This window comes from Mustela nigripes, chromosome 1 (genome assembly GCF_022355385.1).
Source record: "Mustela nigripes isolate SB6536 chromosome 1, MUSNIG.SB6536, whole genome shotgun sequence".
Lineage (NCBI taxonomy): Eukaryota > Metazoa > Chordata > Mammalia > Carnivora > Mustelidae > Mustela > Mustela nigripes.
In genome coordinates this window covers 126,601,610-126,617,103 of record NC_081557.1, presented here as the reverse complement: position 1 = coordinate 126,617,103, position 15,494 = coordinate 126,601,610, and the positions used below count along the sequence as shown (strand labels likewise).

At 41.5% G+C, this 15,494-nt stretch overlaps 1 protein-coding gene across 1 annotated transcript in view; it reads right to left on the bottom strand.

Annotated features, from left to right (window-relative positions):
• The window catches only part of ARHGAP10 (Rho GTPase activating protein 10), a 314,545-nt gene that overhangs the window by 221,665 nt on the left and 77,386 nt on the right, over positions 1 to 15,494 (bottom strand). Inside the window, exons 2-3 of the mRNA XM_059373466.1 lie at positions 11,132 to 11,227; positions 10,996 to 11,057 (exon numbers count right to left, since the gene is read on the bottom strand). Coding sequence (XP_059229449.1) covers positions 10,996 to 11,057; positions 11,132 to 11,227 — 158 coding nt within the window. The remainder of the gene's footprint in view (positions 1 to 10,995; positions 11,058 to 11,131; positions 11,228 to 15,494) is intronic.

Below are 15,494 nucleotides of genomic sequence, written 5' to 3'. Positions count from 1 at the left end.
TCTCCATTCAAAACCGTCTGTTTCTGTATTAAACCACATCTCAACGAAGCAGACATCACAACCAGATGAAAAATGTCAGAAATGTATTAGGGGAAGCATCTGTGAGAGAACATGGGGAGGCTGGAAGAGCTGTCAGACAGTGATGCAGGCAGGTCTGACCCCGGGGAAGGAGACAGGGAGGGAAGAAAGGTCAGACGGTTGCGGGGACACGGGTTAGACTGCAGGACAGTTCTAGGGAAAGTTCAGCAAGGTCATCGGGGAGTACTGAGCCAAGGCTTCCTGTCAGAGGACTCCAGGGTCCCCAGGAATGAGCTGCTTTTGTACCCCTGCTGTCTCGGTCACAGGCTGGGGGCAGCCTGTGGGAGGCATGGCCTTCATTCTAATGCAGTGATGGAATCATTTAGCCCCTGGGCCCAATGGTCCCTTCGACTCCCTGCAGTGGTAGAACTGAGAGGTGCCTATCTGCCATTGCCCCTAAAGTCCATATTCCTTCCACTACACTATCATGCCCCCTGGTATACCCTTGGGCCTCTCGTAATCCCCATCACCAAGGAATTTCTGTATTTCATTCAATCCAATATGACACTAAACAAGACACTCCAGCAGCACCTGGGTGGCTCAGTCAGTTAAGTGTCCAACTCTTGATTTTGGCTCCAGTCATGATCTCAAGGTTGTGAAATTGAGCCCCATGTCAGGCTCTGGGTTGGACGTGGAGCCTACTTAAGATTCTTTCTCTCCTTTATCCTCTGCACCTCCCCCTACTCACGAGCACTTTCTCTCAAAAAGTAAAATAATATTGACAGTATTTTTCATATACTATTTTGAAATACGCTTTTCATATACTTTTCTCCTTTTCATATACTATCATGGAAAAAATACTGCTAATGAAATCTTGACTAAAATTGAATACTCAGAACCTTGACATTTATTTAAAGAGCTCTTTGGTAGATTTATATCATGTGTCCCTTTCATGCGTACATTAAAAAAAAACAAAAATCAAAATATATCTAAGATATTTCTAAAACTTCTTCAGACTCCAGCTCTTCTGAATCACTTTTCATCTCTGTCACCAGTAGCAAGTTTTGCTCACACATTTTTTTCTTCTCTGTGCCATCAAGAATACTGGAGAAATGTTACTTCTTTAAGGGCTGCTCCACTATGGTATAGGTCCCAGGATCTTCTACCAAGATGAGAACACCCACTCCTTAGGTATTTACTGATGCTGGAACTTCTTTGACCTAACTAAAAGGCCTCGAAAGGTTTTCAAACATCCACCAGAATTCATAACTCTTCCTTAAGTGGCCAAGTGGTTTGTTGATTGAAATACTGGCAGAGAGGATGGTTTACACATGTCCAAACAGGACAGGAGAAATAACAAAATTCACATTTCTTCAAGACTGCTGCCTCACTGATGGAACTATAAGGATACATTTCCATTTCAACCATGTTTAAAGGTGGAGAAAAGGTTGGTAAATCTTACCAGGGGCTAAAGGCAAAGAACAATGCCCTTGGGCTACCAGGGGATAGGAGATTCTCTTTTCATCACTGTCACCAACTCATTTTGTGAAGTGGTGTGGATCAAATCACTCCATCTCACTGAGTTCTGGTTTCCCTTCTTTTTCTTTCCGTAAATAAAAAGATTAAAAGTTTCCGTAAGTGTTCTCGCAGCTCTTTGTTTTAGGAGCCAAGGCCATACTTTTGAGTACTTCATAACTGAATCTGACAAAAATATGTTTCTCACGAAACTGTAGATTCAGCTGAACTTAATTCCCACTAATGGAACCACACTCCTCTCCATAAGACAATGAAATGAGTGGGCTGGTCACATTCTGTGTCTGTTGTTGGTGCGTGTGTGAGGTTGGTGGGGGGAGGGGGGATGAGGGGGAGTCCCTGTGTCCTCTTTGCTCTTTCATGTCAGTAGTAACTGGTTTATCAGAAGAGCTGATTCCTCAGAAGCAGAGAGCGAGCCCAAGGACATAAAATATAGGAAACATAAGTTTCAATAGGGAAGTAGAAGCTGATGACGACAAGGCTTCGAAACCACAGATGACTCTGAGTCACCAAGATAGGACACCGAGTCATGAGCAAGGCCTTCCATGGAAAGGGGTCCACCAAGGAGCCCAATCCTCTTAAAATATCCTCACTCACTTTAGAATTCTGATTTGAGTTAGTTCAGACTATAACCTCTATAAGATTCTAGGTTCATCAAAATCCAACTGGCAAAAGCTATCTTCCTAGAAAACAGGTTTCACAATGATATCTGCATCTGACTGAATTATAGTGAGTTTACAAGGAGGGGGTGGGGGAGAAGGGATTTATATGAAAATAATAATAATAATAATAATAATGTTGTCAAATTGTAAGGGTCAGTTCCAAGGAGTGAAATTATTCATAAAGTTAGGTCATTGACAACTTTTCAACTAAACTGAGAAAGTTTTCACAAATAAGTTCAAGATGGATTTTTTCCTCATATGAATATGCTTTCCATCAGAACTTCATGCAAAAAAAAAAAAAAAAGTCACTTTAACTGTAAAAGAATTGATTAAAACAGGTTTGATGTACCACATAAAATATAACATTTTTAATCAGATGAAACTAAAGGTACAATTTTTCCAATGGCATATGATGCCTTAGGTACTTACATTACAAGAACTCATAAGTAATGCTAAACACAAATTAAGTAACACTGAAATTCCTAACAGCAGAAACCTGTTCTATGAAATTAAACTAGATATAGTTCAAAATTCTTTGGAAACAACACACAAAAGCTTAGGGGGCTTGGGGGGAGGGGTTTGTTTGTTTGTTTGTTTCTTTTAAAGATTTTATTTGTGTATTTGATAGAGAGAGAAGTCACAAGTAGGAAGAGAGGCAGACAGAGGGGTAGGGGGAAGCAGGCTCCCCACTGAGCAGAGAGCCCGAAGCAGGGCTCAATCCCAGGACCCTGAGACCATGACCTGAGCCAAAGGCAAGGGCTCAACCCACTTAGCCACCCAGGTGCCCCAAGCTTAGGTTTTTAAAGTCTAGTTTAACCTCCTGGTAAAGAGAAAGTCATCAAAAAGCAATTTACAGCGTTTCTAACTTTCAGACTGCTCTAGCTCCAAGGTTAGGAATGCCAGAGGAGACTTCACTGGCACCCTGAGCCAGTGGTTCCAATTTAAGCACGCTTCACAATAACCTGGAGGGCTTTTTGAAACACACTCTGAGGGGCTGCACCCCAGCGTTCCGGATTCTGTAGGTCTAGGATGGGGCCCCGGAGTTGGCATGTCCAGCATGCCTTGGGAACCACTGCCCTAGAGTATACTGATGAAAGGACAGCATGAAAATTTCTCCCAAAAAGCTCATTTTAACCAACATTTTTTTTTTTTAAAGATTTTATTTATTTATTTGACAGAGAGAGATCACAAGTAGGCAGAGAGGCAGGCAGAGAGAGAGGAAGAAGCAGGCTCCCCACCGAGCAGAGAGCCTAATGCGGGGCTTGATCCCAGGACCCTGGGATCTGACCTGAGCCGAAGGCAGAGGCTTAACCCACTGAGCCACCCAGGCGCCCCTTAACCAACATGTTATTTTAACAATATCGTGACACATTTCTGAAAAAAGAAAATAAGAAGTTTGGAGCAAAAATCTGTATCAAAAACCCTAAAAGATACAGAAATCACTTCAGCACATCACTCTGTGAGACACTTGAAACGATGAAAGAACAATGAGAAGGGAGTGAAACAAGCAGGCAACTCCTGAGGAAACACGCCTTTGTGTCTTGCCTGGAACCACCTAAACGATTAACAAAAGCCTTCGGTGCATTTCAGCCCAGAGCCTTCTTTAAGGGGACATAATCACCCAGAAAGTGTTCCCCTACCCTACTTTCACAAGAGTGAAATCTGTGGTGTAGAAAAACATGGGAGAGAGAAAAAAGAAAAGGAGGAAGAGGTCCCAAAAGCCTAAAAACTACGTAAGAGAACTGTTTAAAATAGATTAGATGTACTACAAAAATAAGATAAAACTAAAGACACAATCTTCCCAATGGCATGTAATGCCTGAGATACTTATCACACTTCAAGAACTCGTAAGTAACGCTAAAGACAGATTAAGTAATACCAAAATTCCTAACAGCAACAGGGTCATCTTGCTCAAGGAGGAAAGGGGATGCAGCTGGTGCGTAAGACGCTGTTGGCACTTCACCCTGCTTGGCAGCCCAGCAGGCGCCCAGCCCCCTCGGGATGAGAGGCAAGTGCCTTTTGTGCACCATCTGGCAAGCTCTGCTTTCTCTCTCCAGGCATCCCCTCTTCCCTAAAGATTTCCTCAACCCCTGGGCCTTTCACAACTGTCCTGATTTTCCTCAATCCTCAGAAACATGTTTAGGAAAAGGACAGAAACAAAAAAGTTATGATCAAAGAACCCATGTAGAGAAGTAAATACAGCACGAAGTGCTTTTAGAAGAGCATCACACAGCCTGCGGCACTATTTTCAAAGTCCTTAAATTCTTGGACAGTTGCCCATCTCAGATAAGGACGCCATGTCCCGCCATGCCAGAGAGAACATCTCCAGAATTCTGGCTGTGAAACACACAGTACTGTCCTTGGAGAACACGCACAGAAGTGAGCTCAGCAATTCTGGCCACAAATAGTACCAAGCTCCCCAAGTCAGGTTACTTACTTACACAGTCAAGGCTAGGAAAATTATCAGTAAAAACTACTCACTTGAAAACACTACCCTGAAAAAGTCAATATTGGCCTTTTAAGAGGCATGACACATCCATTCACAGAAACTGGACTTACATGCAGGGGCTGGGGGGAAACACTCTGACTTCCAGACTGGCCTTCTTTCCAGTTCCCTCCCCAACAAAATTGGCTTTAATAGCCACAGAGCCAGATACTGGTGGGAAATATGCAAACAGAGGCCTCCCTGTTTCCCAAATTCTACTGGTTTTCCTCACAGGGAAGAAACTAGTGCTTCACTTCTATCTTTTCTTACTTGGATAACTACAGTTTACCTGTCAACTCAAGTATGAAATGGTGTCCCCAACATGCCTTCCCCGAATTCCCCGATAACTCTTGTTACCACATAGCATGCTTTGAGCAGTCTCTCCCAATGGACAGCTAACCACATGAAGGTAGGAACTATGCCCTTGTCTTTAAAACACCTAGCACAGTGTTTGGTATGTAGGAAACACACGGTATTTGTTGAACTATTTATATCTAAGCCTATTGAGGGATACAGATCAGTCGCACGTTTGGGGGGGGCTCAAAACCAACAAAGAAGAACTTGTTTCTTATTGTTGAGCTTCTAGTCTGATGACTTTATTCCTTTTTTTTTTTTAATATTTTATTTATTTATTTGACAGAGATCACAAGTAGTCAGAGAGGCAGGCAGAGAGAGGGAGGAAGCAGGCTCCCCACAGAGCAGAGAGTCTGATGTGGGGCTTGATCCCAGGACCCTGAGATCATGACCCGAGCCGAAGGCAGAGGCTTTAACCCACTGAGCCACCCAGGTGCCCCTGATGACTTTATTCCTAAAGCCAAGCATCCTATTTTAACATTTATTTAAGAAATGGAAAGCTTTATAAAGTTTTCTGACATTGGCCTTTGCCTTCTAAAACACTAGATTTAAAATATTTTTTCACATTTCAATGACTCAGTCTTAATTATGAATATCTAATTATTATGGCACAACATCATTTAATTTGTGACTTCAGAAAATACTACCTGTTTTTGTTTTAAAGTAGGCTCCATGCTCAGCATGGAACCCAAGGTGGGATCTGAACTCACAACCCAAGACCAAGACCCGAGCTGAGGTCAAGAATCGAACACTTAGCCAACTGAACCACCCAGGTGCCCCTGATTGCTTTTAAAGAATAAGTGACCACTAAGATTTTGTTAAATCTTGGAACCAATTTTAGAATATTTCTACCTCTATTTTACAGCTGTCATTTTGCATTCCTTTTTTAATATGTGGCTCTGTAATGCTGGTGTGAAATAACTTTAACATGTGTTTAATGCAGATTTTCATTATGTCACATAAAAGATGAAAATGAGGTACTGTAATGATAGAACTGATAACCATAGTACTCTGTATCCATTTTTTTTAAGTAGCCACCACACCCAGCATGGAACCCAGTGTGGGGCTTGAACTCATGACCCTTAAGATCAAGAACTGAGCTGAGATCGAGGGTCAGATGCCCAACCAACTGAGCCACCCAGGCACCCCTATGTGTAGTAATTTTAAGCAAAACAATAGTTTTTTAAAAGTTCTCACAATACACTGGCTCCCATTTAACTACTTAAAGACCTTCTTCATCTCTTTGTCACAATTTGGGGAGGTATGAACTTCTTAAACCACATGAAGGCCCTCCTCTGTTGTCTCTGCTCCACAAACTCCAGCTCAAACACAAGTTCTTCTACAAAGTCCTTCCTAACAAGCACAGACTTAGCTCTTCTCCACTTCATGCAACCCCAACTATACCTGTGTTATCACACATAGTAGAATAGAGGTGGTTTTTTTTTTTTAAAGGTTTAAGAGGATAAGTAAATACATGATTTTAAAAAGATGTATTTAAGGGCGCCTGGGTGGCTCAGTGGGTTAAGCCGCTGCTTTCGGCTCAGGTCATGATCTCAGGGTCCTGGGATCGAGTCCCGCATCGGGCTCTCTGCTCAGCAGGGAGCCTGTTTCCTCCTCCTCTCTCTCTCTGCCTGCCTCTCTACCTACTTGTGATCTCTCTCCATCAAATAAATAAATAAAATCTTTAAAAAAAAAAAAAAAGATGTATTTAAGAGAGAGAGAGCATGGGAGTGCAGAGCCTAATGCAGTCTCAATCTCATGACCCTGAGATCAGGATCTGGGCAGAAACAAAGAGTACATTGGATGCTTAACTAACTGAACCACCCAGGTGCCCCTTAGTGGAATAGAATTTATTTACTTTTTTTTAAAGATTTTATTTATTTATTTGTCATAGAGAGAAGCGAGAGCAAGCACAGGCAGACAGAGTGGCAGGCAGAGTCAGAGGGAGAAGCAGGCTCCCTGTGGAGCAAGGATCCCGATGTGGGACTCGATCCCAGGATGCTGGGATCATGACCTGAGCCGAAGGCAGCCACTTAACCAACTGAGCCACCCAGGCGTCCCAAGATTTTAATTCACTTTTACCAGCTAATCTCCAAAGCCACACTGAACACTTCCTGACAGAGGTATCTTATCTTATTCAAAGTTTAAGGCTAGTGTCTAATAAACCATCAAGTTTTCTTTACTAAGTGTTCAAAGCTATTTAAAACAAAACAAAGGTAGCCATGACTTGATGCAATTTTCTTGGTTAGAAAAAGTGACACCTGATGATCAAGATTAAACAGAAACACCAAAAGAACAGCAATATGGGTTAAATATCAAACTCTTTTGCTTTTACTATTTTGTTATTAACCCATAACTTAGGAAGTAGTACTATTTTAAAGGTATTTTTAAAGTGAATTAAAAAATATCAGGACTCCTTTTCAAAGGAAAAAAGGAGAAAGAAAAACTTACAGATTAAGAGAGACTTAGAAACTTATCAATCAAGAGGCACCTGGGTGGCTCAGTCAGTTAAGCATCTGCCGTTGGCTCTGGTCATGATCTCAGAGTCCTGGGATCCAGCCAGCGTTTGGATCCCTGCTCAGTGGGGAGCCTGCTTCTTCCTCTCCCTCTGCCATTCCCCCCTCCCCACTCGTTCTTTTCTGTCTCTCTCTCTCAAATTAATAAACTCTTTGAAAAATAAAGAAACTTATCAATCAAATGCAATGTGTTTGGAGGCAGATTCAAACAAACCAACTGCTAAAGGCAGATGTAAATGGGTATCAGAAAAATCTGAATACAGCCTAATTCTGTAATATTAAGAAATTAACTGCTTGTCTTTAAGTGTGTTGAGGATACGATGGAGCAAAAGGAGAACTACCTTTCAGAGCTCTGTAGTAGAGTATTTATGGATGAAACGACAGGATAATGGGATTTCTGTCAAACTCACTGGGACAGGGAGTAAGACATATGGGAGAAATAAGATTGGTTGTGTGGCAACCAACTGAAGCTGAATATTGAGCACACATAGTTTAATTATATTTTTCTCTCTACTTTTCATGCATGCTCAAAATTTTCCAAACTGAAAAGCTTAAGAAAAAAAGAAAGGAAAAGGCATTAGGTGTCTTAATTCTATGGTTGGTCATAGCTTCTCCCTCCTACCCCCACACCCCAAACTGCTTTCTGGCTTTGAAGAGTTTCAGGCTAAGCAGCAAGAGTTGCTGTTCCCCCAAATGGGTGGTAATATACTGTCCCATCCCTCCCTGAGGTTCATGACCTTGTGCAGACAACATCCTATTCCTACTTCCACCCTGTACTGGAAACCCAGCCCCACCATGCTCACCCTATCTAAGAGACCCTATCACCCCCCATCATAGGTGAAGACTAAGTCAAGATGCCAGCTATGAATAGCTCTGAGAACCATGCTTGTCTGATAGAGATCAGATAGCCTGGAGCTAAGACCACGTTCATCTCAAAGAACATGAGACAAAAACAGAACATCAAGACAGGAAGTAGTCACACAGTATTTCAGTGGAGCTAAAATCTGGCACCAGTCTTCCCAGAACCCTCTTCCCTTTAATGCCAGGACGCCTCTCACAGTTCTCGGCAGTAAAGGCCTCCCCTCACCACCCCAGATAAAAGAGCACCCCGCCCCTCTCTCTGACTCTAACTACTAACCCTACATTATTTCGTTCTGTAGGACTTACCACTGCCTGACCTATATTATATGCTTATTTATCACCTCCCCTTCCCAGGATGCAACTTCCATGAGGGACCTTGCTCATCAGTTTGCCTCTGTGTGCTCAGATTCTAAACAGTAACTGGAACACAGAAGCAGATCAAATATGCATGTGCAGAATGCTGAGGATCCCAGAAGTACAATTAAGTATCAAGGAGGGCTGAGAACAAAAAAGCCGATACCTATATACATAAACTAAGACCACACCCACATCCACTTTGTGTTGTAGACAAGTAATGTCACAGCACAATTTTTATTCACTATCACATGTAGACTTTCCTAAACTGCTAAAAATCAATGACTTGGGATCACACAAATAATCACTTAATAGGTCAGTTTGTGCCCAAAAAACCTAACAGGACCACAGTACCTTCGTCTGCCCTCTACAATATTTACCATACATGGACATTACATCAGGAAGTAAGGTACAGTGCAAATTGTACTAGGGCTTTTAGAGGCCATATGTCCCCATCACTTTTTTTTTTTTAAGATTTTATTTATTTGACAGACCGAGATCACAAGTAGGCCAAGAGTGAGGAGAAAGCAATCTCCCCGCTGAGCTGAGAGCCCGATGCCAGGCTCGATCCCAGGACCCTGAGATCATGACCTGAGCTTAAGGCAGAGGCCTAACCCACTGAACCACCCAGGTGCCCCACCCCATCATTTTTAAATAAAAAAACCAATACTCTCCCACTTCTTCCTCTCCTGCCACTCAACCAGATGTAAATCCCACCACCACCACCCCCGGCAAGATTAATTACTGTAACAACTAGAAAGCTGGCCAAAATGGTGGATGGTTCAGAGTGCCTGTCTCTACGCCTCAGCTGCCGTGTGATCTCGGGCAAGGCACGACCCTTCAGTTTCCTCAATGGCAAAACAGGGGCAATAACAGAATCTACATCACAGGGTTTACTCGAGGATTAGATGACACTAAAGTCGCAGCTTAAGCCAGTACCAGTCAGAGTGAAGGCTATCTTGGCTATCACAATCAGTATTATTATTACAACCACATCTGAACCTACTCATACACTTACACTTGAACATAATTCTAGCTAGTACTCATTCTCAAGGACACAGAAAAAATAGTTGTCACTTTTTAAAATCTAAACACCGGTGAGAATAGATAGTATATAATAATCTGGGGGCAATTCGACTATGAATCTTTATTGAATATTGAATATTGAGTATTAGGAGGGATGTTTTTAAGAATGGTGAGAAAAGGGGCGCCTGTGTGGCTCAGTGGGTTAAAGCCTCTGCTTTTGGCTCAGGTCATGATTCCTGGGTCCTAGGATCAAGCCCTGCATCGGGCTCTCAGCTCAGCGGGGAGCCTGCTTCCTCCTCTCTCTCTGCCTGCCTCTCTGCCTACTTGTGATCTCTGTCAAATAAATAAAATCTTTAAAAAAAAAAAGAATGGTGAGAAAATATGATTCAATACCCTCCAAATCCGTTGCTGAGTGTTTGTTAAATGAAATCACCCCCTCAGTGCACTCAGCATAGCATCAGGCATGTGGGGAGAGCTAGTATGATGAACTACCATGACCACAAATCTCAAGGCAAAGTGGGATTCTGAAGACTACCCGGCCCAAAGTCTCCTCCATCACACAACATAAAAATCTGCAAAACTACAAGTCAGGCTCCAACATTGCTCTGCTGTCCTTCTGTCTCTACATAAGCTTTTCTGCCTTCATCTTCTGGGTACATGAATGTTCTGCCCGACACTCAATTTCAACAAAAGGGCTCCACTGCTAACAAAAATCTAGAAAGCACTGCTATAGTCCAAACCACTATTTCATGGATAAAGAAACGGCCTTGTTCTAGAAGTCCCACAACTTGTCTAAGACCTTACTGCAGTCAGCACCACTGTGAAACTAGAAATCCAGGCTCCTGAATTGTCATCCAGGGCTCTTTCCACTATTAAGTGTTACTTCATCTGGAGATAAATGCATCAAAACTTCTACCAGAGGGACACCTGGGTGGCTCAGTTGGTTAAACATCTGACTTCTGATTTTAGCTCAGATCATGATCTCAGGGTCCTGGGACAGAGCCCCAAACTGTCATAGTCAGGCTCCACACTCTGCAGGGAGTTCTGTTTCCCCTTCTGTTCCTCCCCCTGCTCACTCTCTCAAATAAATAAATAAAATCTTAAAAAACTTCTACCAGAACCAGCTTCTAAACCCAGATTTTCCCTGCTTAAAGTTGAATTTACTAATTTATATCCCACAACTTACCATAATTTCTCTCTGCTCTTCCAGATTCTTCAAAAAATTAGAAAATTCACGTAAGGAAGCATCTACAAAAAGAAAGTCATGATTATTTGGTGGCCAAAGCAAAGGAAGGCAAACCATAAACCTCACCTTTACATACCTATGCAGCGTTCATCATCTGTCTCTGCATCACCAATAAACTCAAATTTAAAGTCTCTGAGTGAATGTGCAAACTTCCGCTGGGCTGCTGAAAGACCTAGAAAGAAAAAGTTTATGGTTACCTGAGCTTTAAGTCCAGATTTAGAAGAAATGTATTCCTCCTAAGATCACCAGAGCTGTAGAGCTCTCCACCCAATCTATGAGGAGGCACAACCTAACTCTTTTGCCAAGGGGCCCATTGCCCTCAATCTGGCACACTCTGGGATGCTTCTGTCTTTGCTTCTGGACTCTGGCACAGAACAGGTGCTGAAGAAATGTTTACTCCCTCCCCCACCCTCTTCTTCCTCAGAGATGTGACTGCTCCAAATTGTTCCCATTTCCCAAAGCTCTTTCCCTGTTGCTGCGCACTCAGGTCACAACTTGCCCAATTCAGAAGTTCACGCTATGATTAGGAACACACACACCTGATGGTTTCTCCCAGGGCTGTATGAGAACTGGCTGGATGCCAAGGTTTCAAATATAAAAGTATCAAAGCTCAAAGTCAGCCAGTCAGATGCCCTTAACGGACTGGCAAACTCCAGCCAGAGAAACCCAGGAGGATCAAAGAGTTTTCACAGAAGACAGCAGCATGGAGGTAACTAAAGGCCAAGCTTAAATGGTAGGAAGAATTTATTCTGCAAAAGATCTGTAGGTTCTCGTTTTTTAAGCTGGAGATGAATAGAAAATAGTATAAAATGACACTGCAGTTTCATTGACCATAGCCAAGACACAGAAGCAACCTTAATGTCCATCAATAGATGAGTAGATGAAGATGTGGTTTATATATACAATGGAATGTTACTTAGCCATAAAAAGGAATGAAATCTTGCCATTTGGGACAACACAGAGGGAACTAGAGGGCATTATGTTAAGTGAAATAAGTCCGAGAAAGACATATCACACTATTTCATTTATATGTGGAATAAAAGTACAAATCAAACAAAAAGCAAAACAGAAGAGGATTCAGATACAGAGAACAAACTAACAGACACTTGAAGGGAGGGGACTGGGGAGGATGGATGAAATAGGGAAGGGAACTAAGAGGTGTCATCTTCCAATTATAAAATAAATAACAACCAGTGGTGTAAAGTATACCATAAGGAATATAGTTAATAATACTATAGTAACTTTGCATGGTGACAGATGGTAACTGACTTATTGTGGCAATCACATCATAATGTATATAAATATTGAATCACTATATTGATACTAACACAACTATTCCTCAAAAAAAAAATTAATAGGAAGTACAAAGAAAAAAAAACCTTAAAAATGGAAGACTATTTCTAAAATAGGGTAAACATTTATTTTATGGGCCATAGATCATGTTAGGTAATTTTATCTCATTCAATACTCATATACAAAATAAAGATTATCTTCATTTTACAACAGGGTGCAAAAGCTCAGAGATGTTAAATAATTTACACAAAGTTACACAGTTACTACAATAGCAAAGGCTTGATTCTATTCAGGCGCTATTTGCACAAAGCCATACCCTGCCCAGGATACAATCCTGCCACTGGTCTAAAGCACTTTCTAAGAAGCTGCTCAGTGACTCCTGAACTCCTTACACTTCCTGTCTCAATACTGTGAATATCAACAGATTGTGTTGAAGTTTCATGTCAAGAAAATTGAAAAGTTGAAAAAAATAAAATGCAATCCATAACTGCTGGTCAGAGTACTCATGCAAATAATAAATATTGACAAGAAAGGGAAGCTAAGAATGTAAAACACTGAGGACTATTTTAATGAGGCAGTAGAAGCAATTTTCTTTTTTATTTTAGTCATTGACTAAATAAGGAACAAAAGCAAAAAATTCTTATTTTTACATTAGAAAATGCTGATTTTTTTTTTCTTTTACCAACTCTTTACATCCAATCATTAAGTACAAAGGCTCCCCCAGTGACTCCAGTGACCCCTCAGCTGTAGCTGCTTTCTCTCACTTCTCCAACTTTCTAGTCATGTCCATCAGCTCTTTCAGCTACTGTCATGGCTTGGTTTTGTTTCTTAATGTTTTTCTTAAAGAACTGTATTGTTTTTTTAAGATTTTATTCATTTATTTGTCAGAGAGAGAGAGCATAGGCAGGGGGAGCAGCAGGCAAAACAGGCAGAGGGAGAAGCAAGCTCCCTGCTACACAGGAAGCCCAACGTGGGACTGGATCCCAGAACTCTGGGATCATGACCCGAGCCCAAGGCAGATGCTCAATTGACTGAGCCACCCGGGTGTTCCAGAAGACTATATTTTTTACAACAATTTTAAATTCCTAGCAAAATTGGGCAGAAGGCACAATGACCCCCTGCCCACACACACATGCATCACCTCGTCTATTATCAACACCCCCTCGCTATCATGCTTTTTGAAACTTCTTTCTCCCTCTACCTAATTCATGTTTTGCTTGCTCTGCTCAAATCCTTTCTCTCATTAAAATAGAGACTGGAAGAAATAAATGTGAAAGGCTAAATCACAACATTTTAAGAGGATAATATAGGATTATAATTTCTTACCCTTGGCATATGGGAAAAAAGCACACACCGTAAGGTAAATTGTGATGGACTACAAGCATGGAGACAATTCTCCACCCCTCCACGTAGACACTGCTCTTTTTGATGTGACTCTGCCACCCCTACAGCAATTGGGGGAGTCTCTCTTCCCACCCCTTGAATCTAGGCTGGTCTTAATGGCCCACAGGGTGTAGTGGAAGTGACACTGTGCTAATTAAAAGCCTCCATCTCAGGAAACTTTGTACACCTCTGCTCAACTCTCTTGGAACCCTCTGCTTTCCATGTCAACATGCCCAAGCTAGCCCACTGATTCATCAGACCTCTGGCCCAGTCCCCCACTTACTGTCCCAGTGGCCGGATGGCCAGCCCGCAGAAGCAGAGCTTTCCTGCCCTCTATGCAGGAACTCATCCAGACAAGCCAAGTCCAGACCGAAATAAATAAAAGGCTGCTCTTTAAGTCACTAGGTTTGGGAATGATTTGTTACAAAGCCATAGATAACATAGAAAGATTAATGGAATTTGTGTTAAGCTTTAAAAATTTTTAAGACATAAAAAGAGTGAAGATAAGCACATACTCAGGAGGCATAAATAACAGCTATAAATCAATGAGGCAGAAATTCCAATAAAAAATTGAACAAAACACTTGAATAGGCCCTTCACAAAAGGAACTGAAAGAAATCTAAATGGCCTATAACCACATGAAAAGGTGCTCAAATTCATTAGCGGCAATAAGTAAAAATGAAAATCTCAATACCTCACTAACACTCGCCAGACTGGCAAAAATTAGTCTGGCAAGCCCAGGTGTTAGAGTAATCCTTTATGTGGGACAATAGAAATACTTACATATTGCTGGTTTAGAGTAAAAATTGGGGGGCACCTGGGTGGCTCAGTCGTTAAGCATCTGCATCTGGCCAGGTCATGACCCCAGGGTCCTGGAATCAAGCCCCAGTCTCCCTGCTCAGCAGGAAGCCTGCTTCTCCCTCTCCCAACCTCTCTGCTTGTGTTCCTGCTCTTGCTGTCTGTCTATCTCTCTCTCTTTCACATAAATAAATAAAATCTTTTTTAAAAAAAGAAAGTAAAAATTGGAATACTTACTATTTAAGTACTTTGACATTTTCTAGTAAATTTGATGATATCCTACAACCCAGAAATTATCCTTCTAAGTAATTTCCAAGATAAATTCTTAACACATGGGCACTTGTAGACATATACCAAAAAATCTGTAACAGAACAATCACAATAATAGCCAAACACTGGAAAAAGCAAATACCAATCAAGCATAGAACTGAAAATTACATTACACCCATATACTATAGGGTAAAAACAACTATAAATTCACATGTCAACACAGATGACTCTCAAAACTTGGACAGAAAGAAGTCACACACAAAAATACACACAGTATGGCTTCATATAAAGTTCAAAACAAGCTACACTGTATTTTGAATTTCATACACAGGTCACGAAATTATAGAAAAGCAAGTGAGTCATGACCTCAAAAGTCATACAGTACCTACCACTGGGGACCAAGGACAGCAAGACACACAGAAAATGACAAAGGAATTAAAGGTATTTTAGTTCATAAACGAGTGGTGAGTCTGTAAATATTTGCTTTATGGTTCTTTTTTACAATGTAGATTTGTTTTGTATATCTCTGTATTTTTGCCATAATCTCATAACTAAAAATAATTTTTTAAAAGATTTTATTTATTTATTTGACAGAGAGAGAGAGTGAGAGAAAGAGAGATCACAAGCAGGCAGAGAGGCAGGCAGAAGGAGAGAGGGAAGCAGGCCCCCCGCTGAGCAGAGAGCCAAATGTGGGG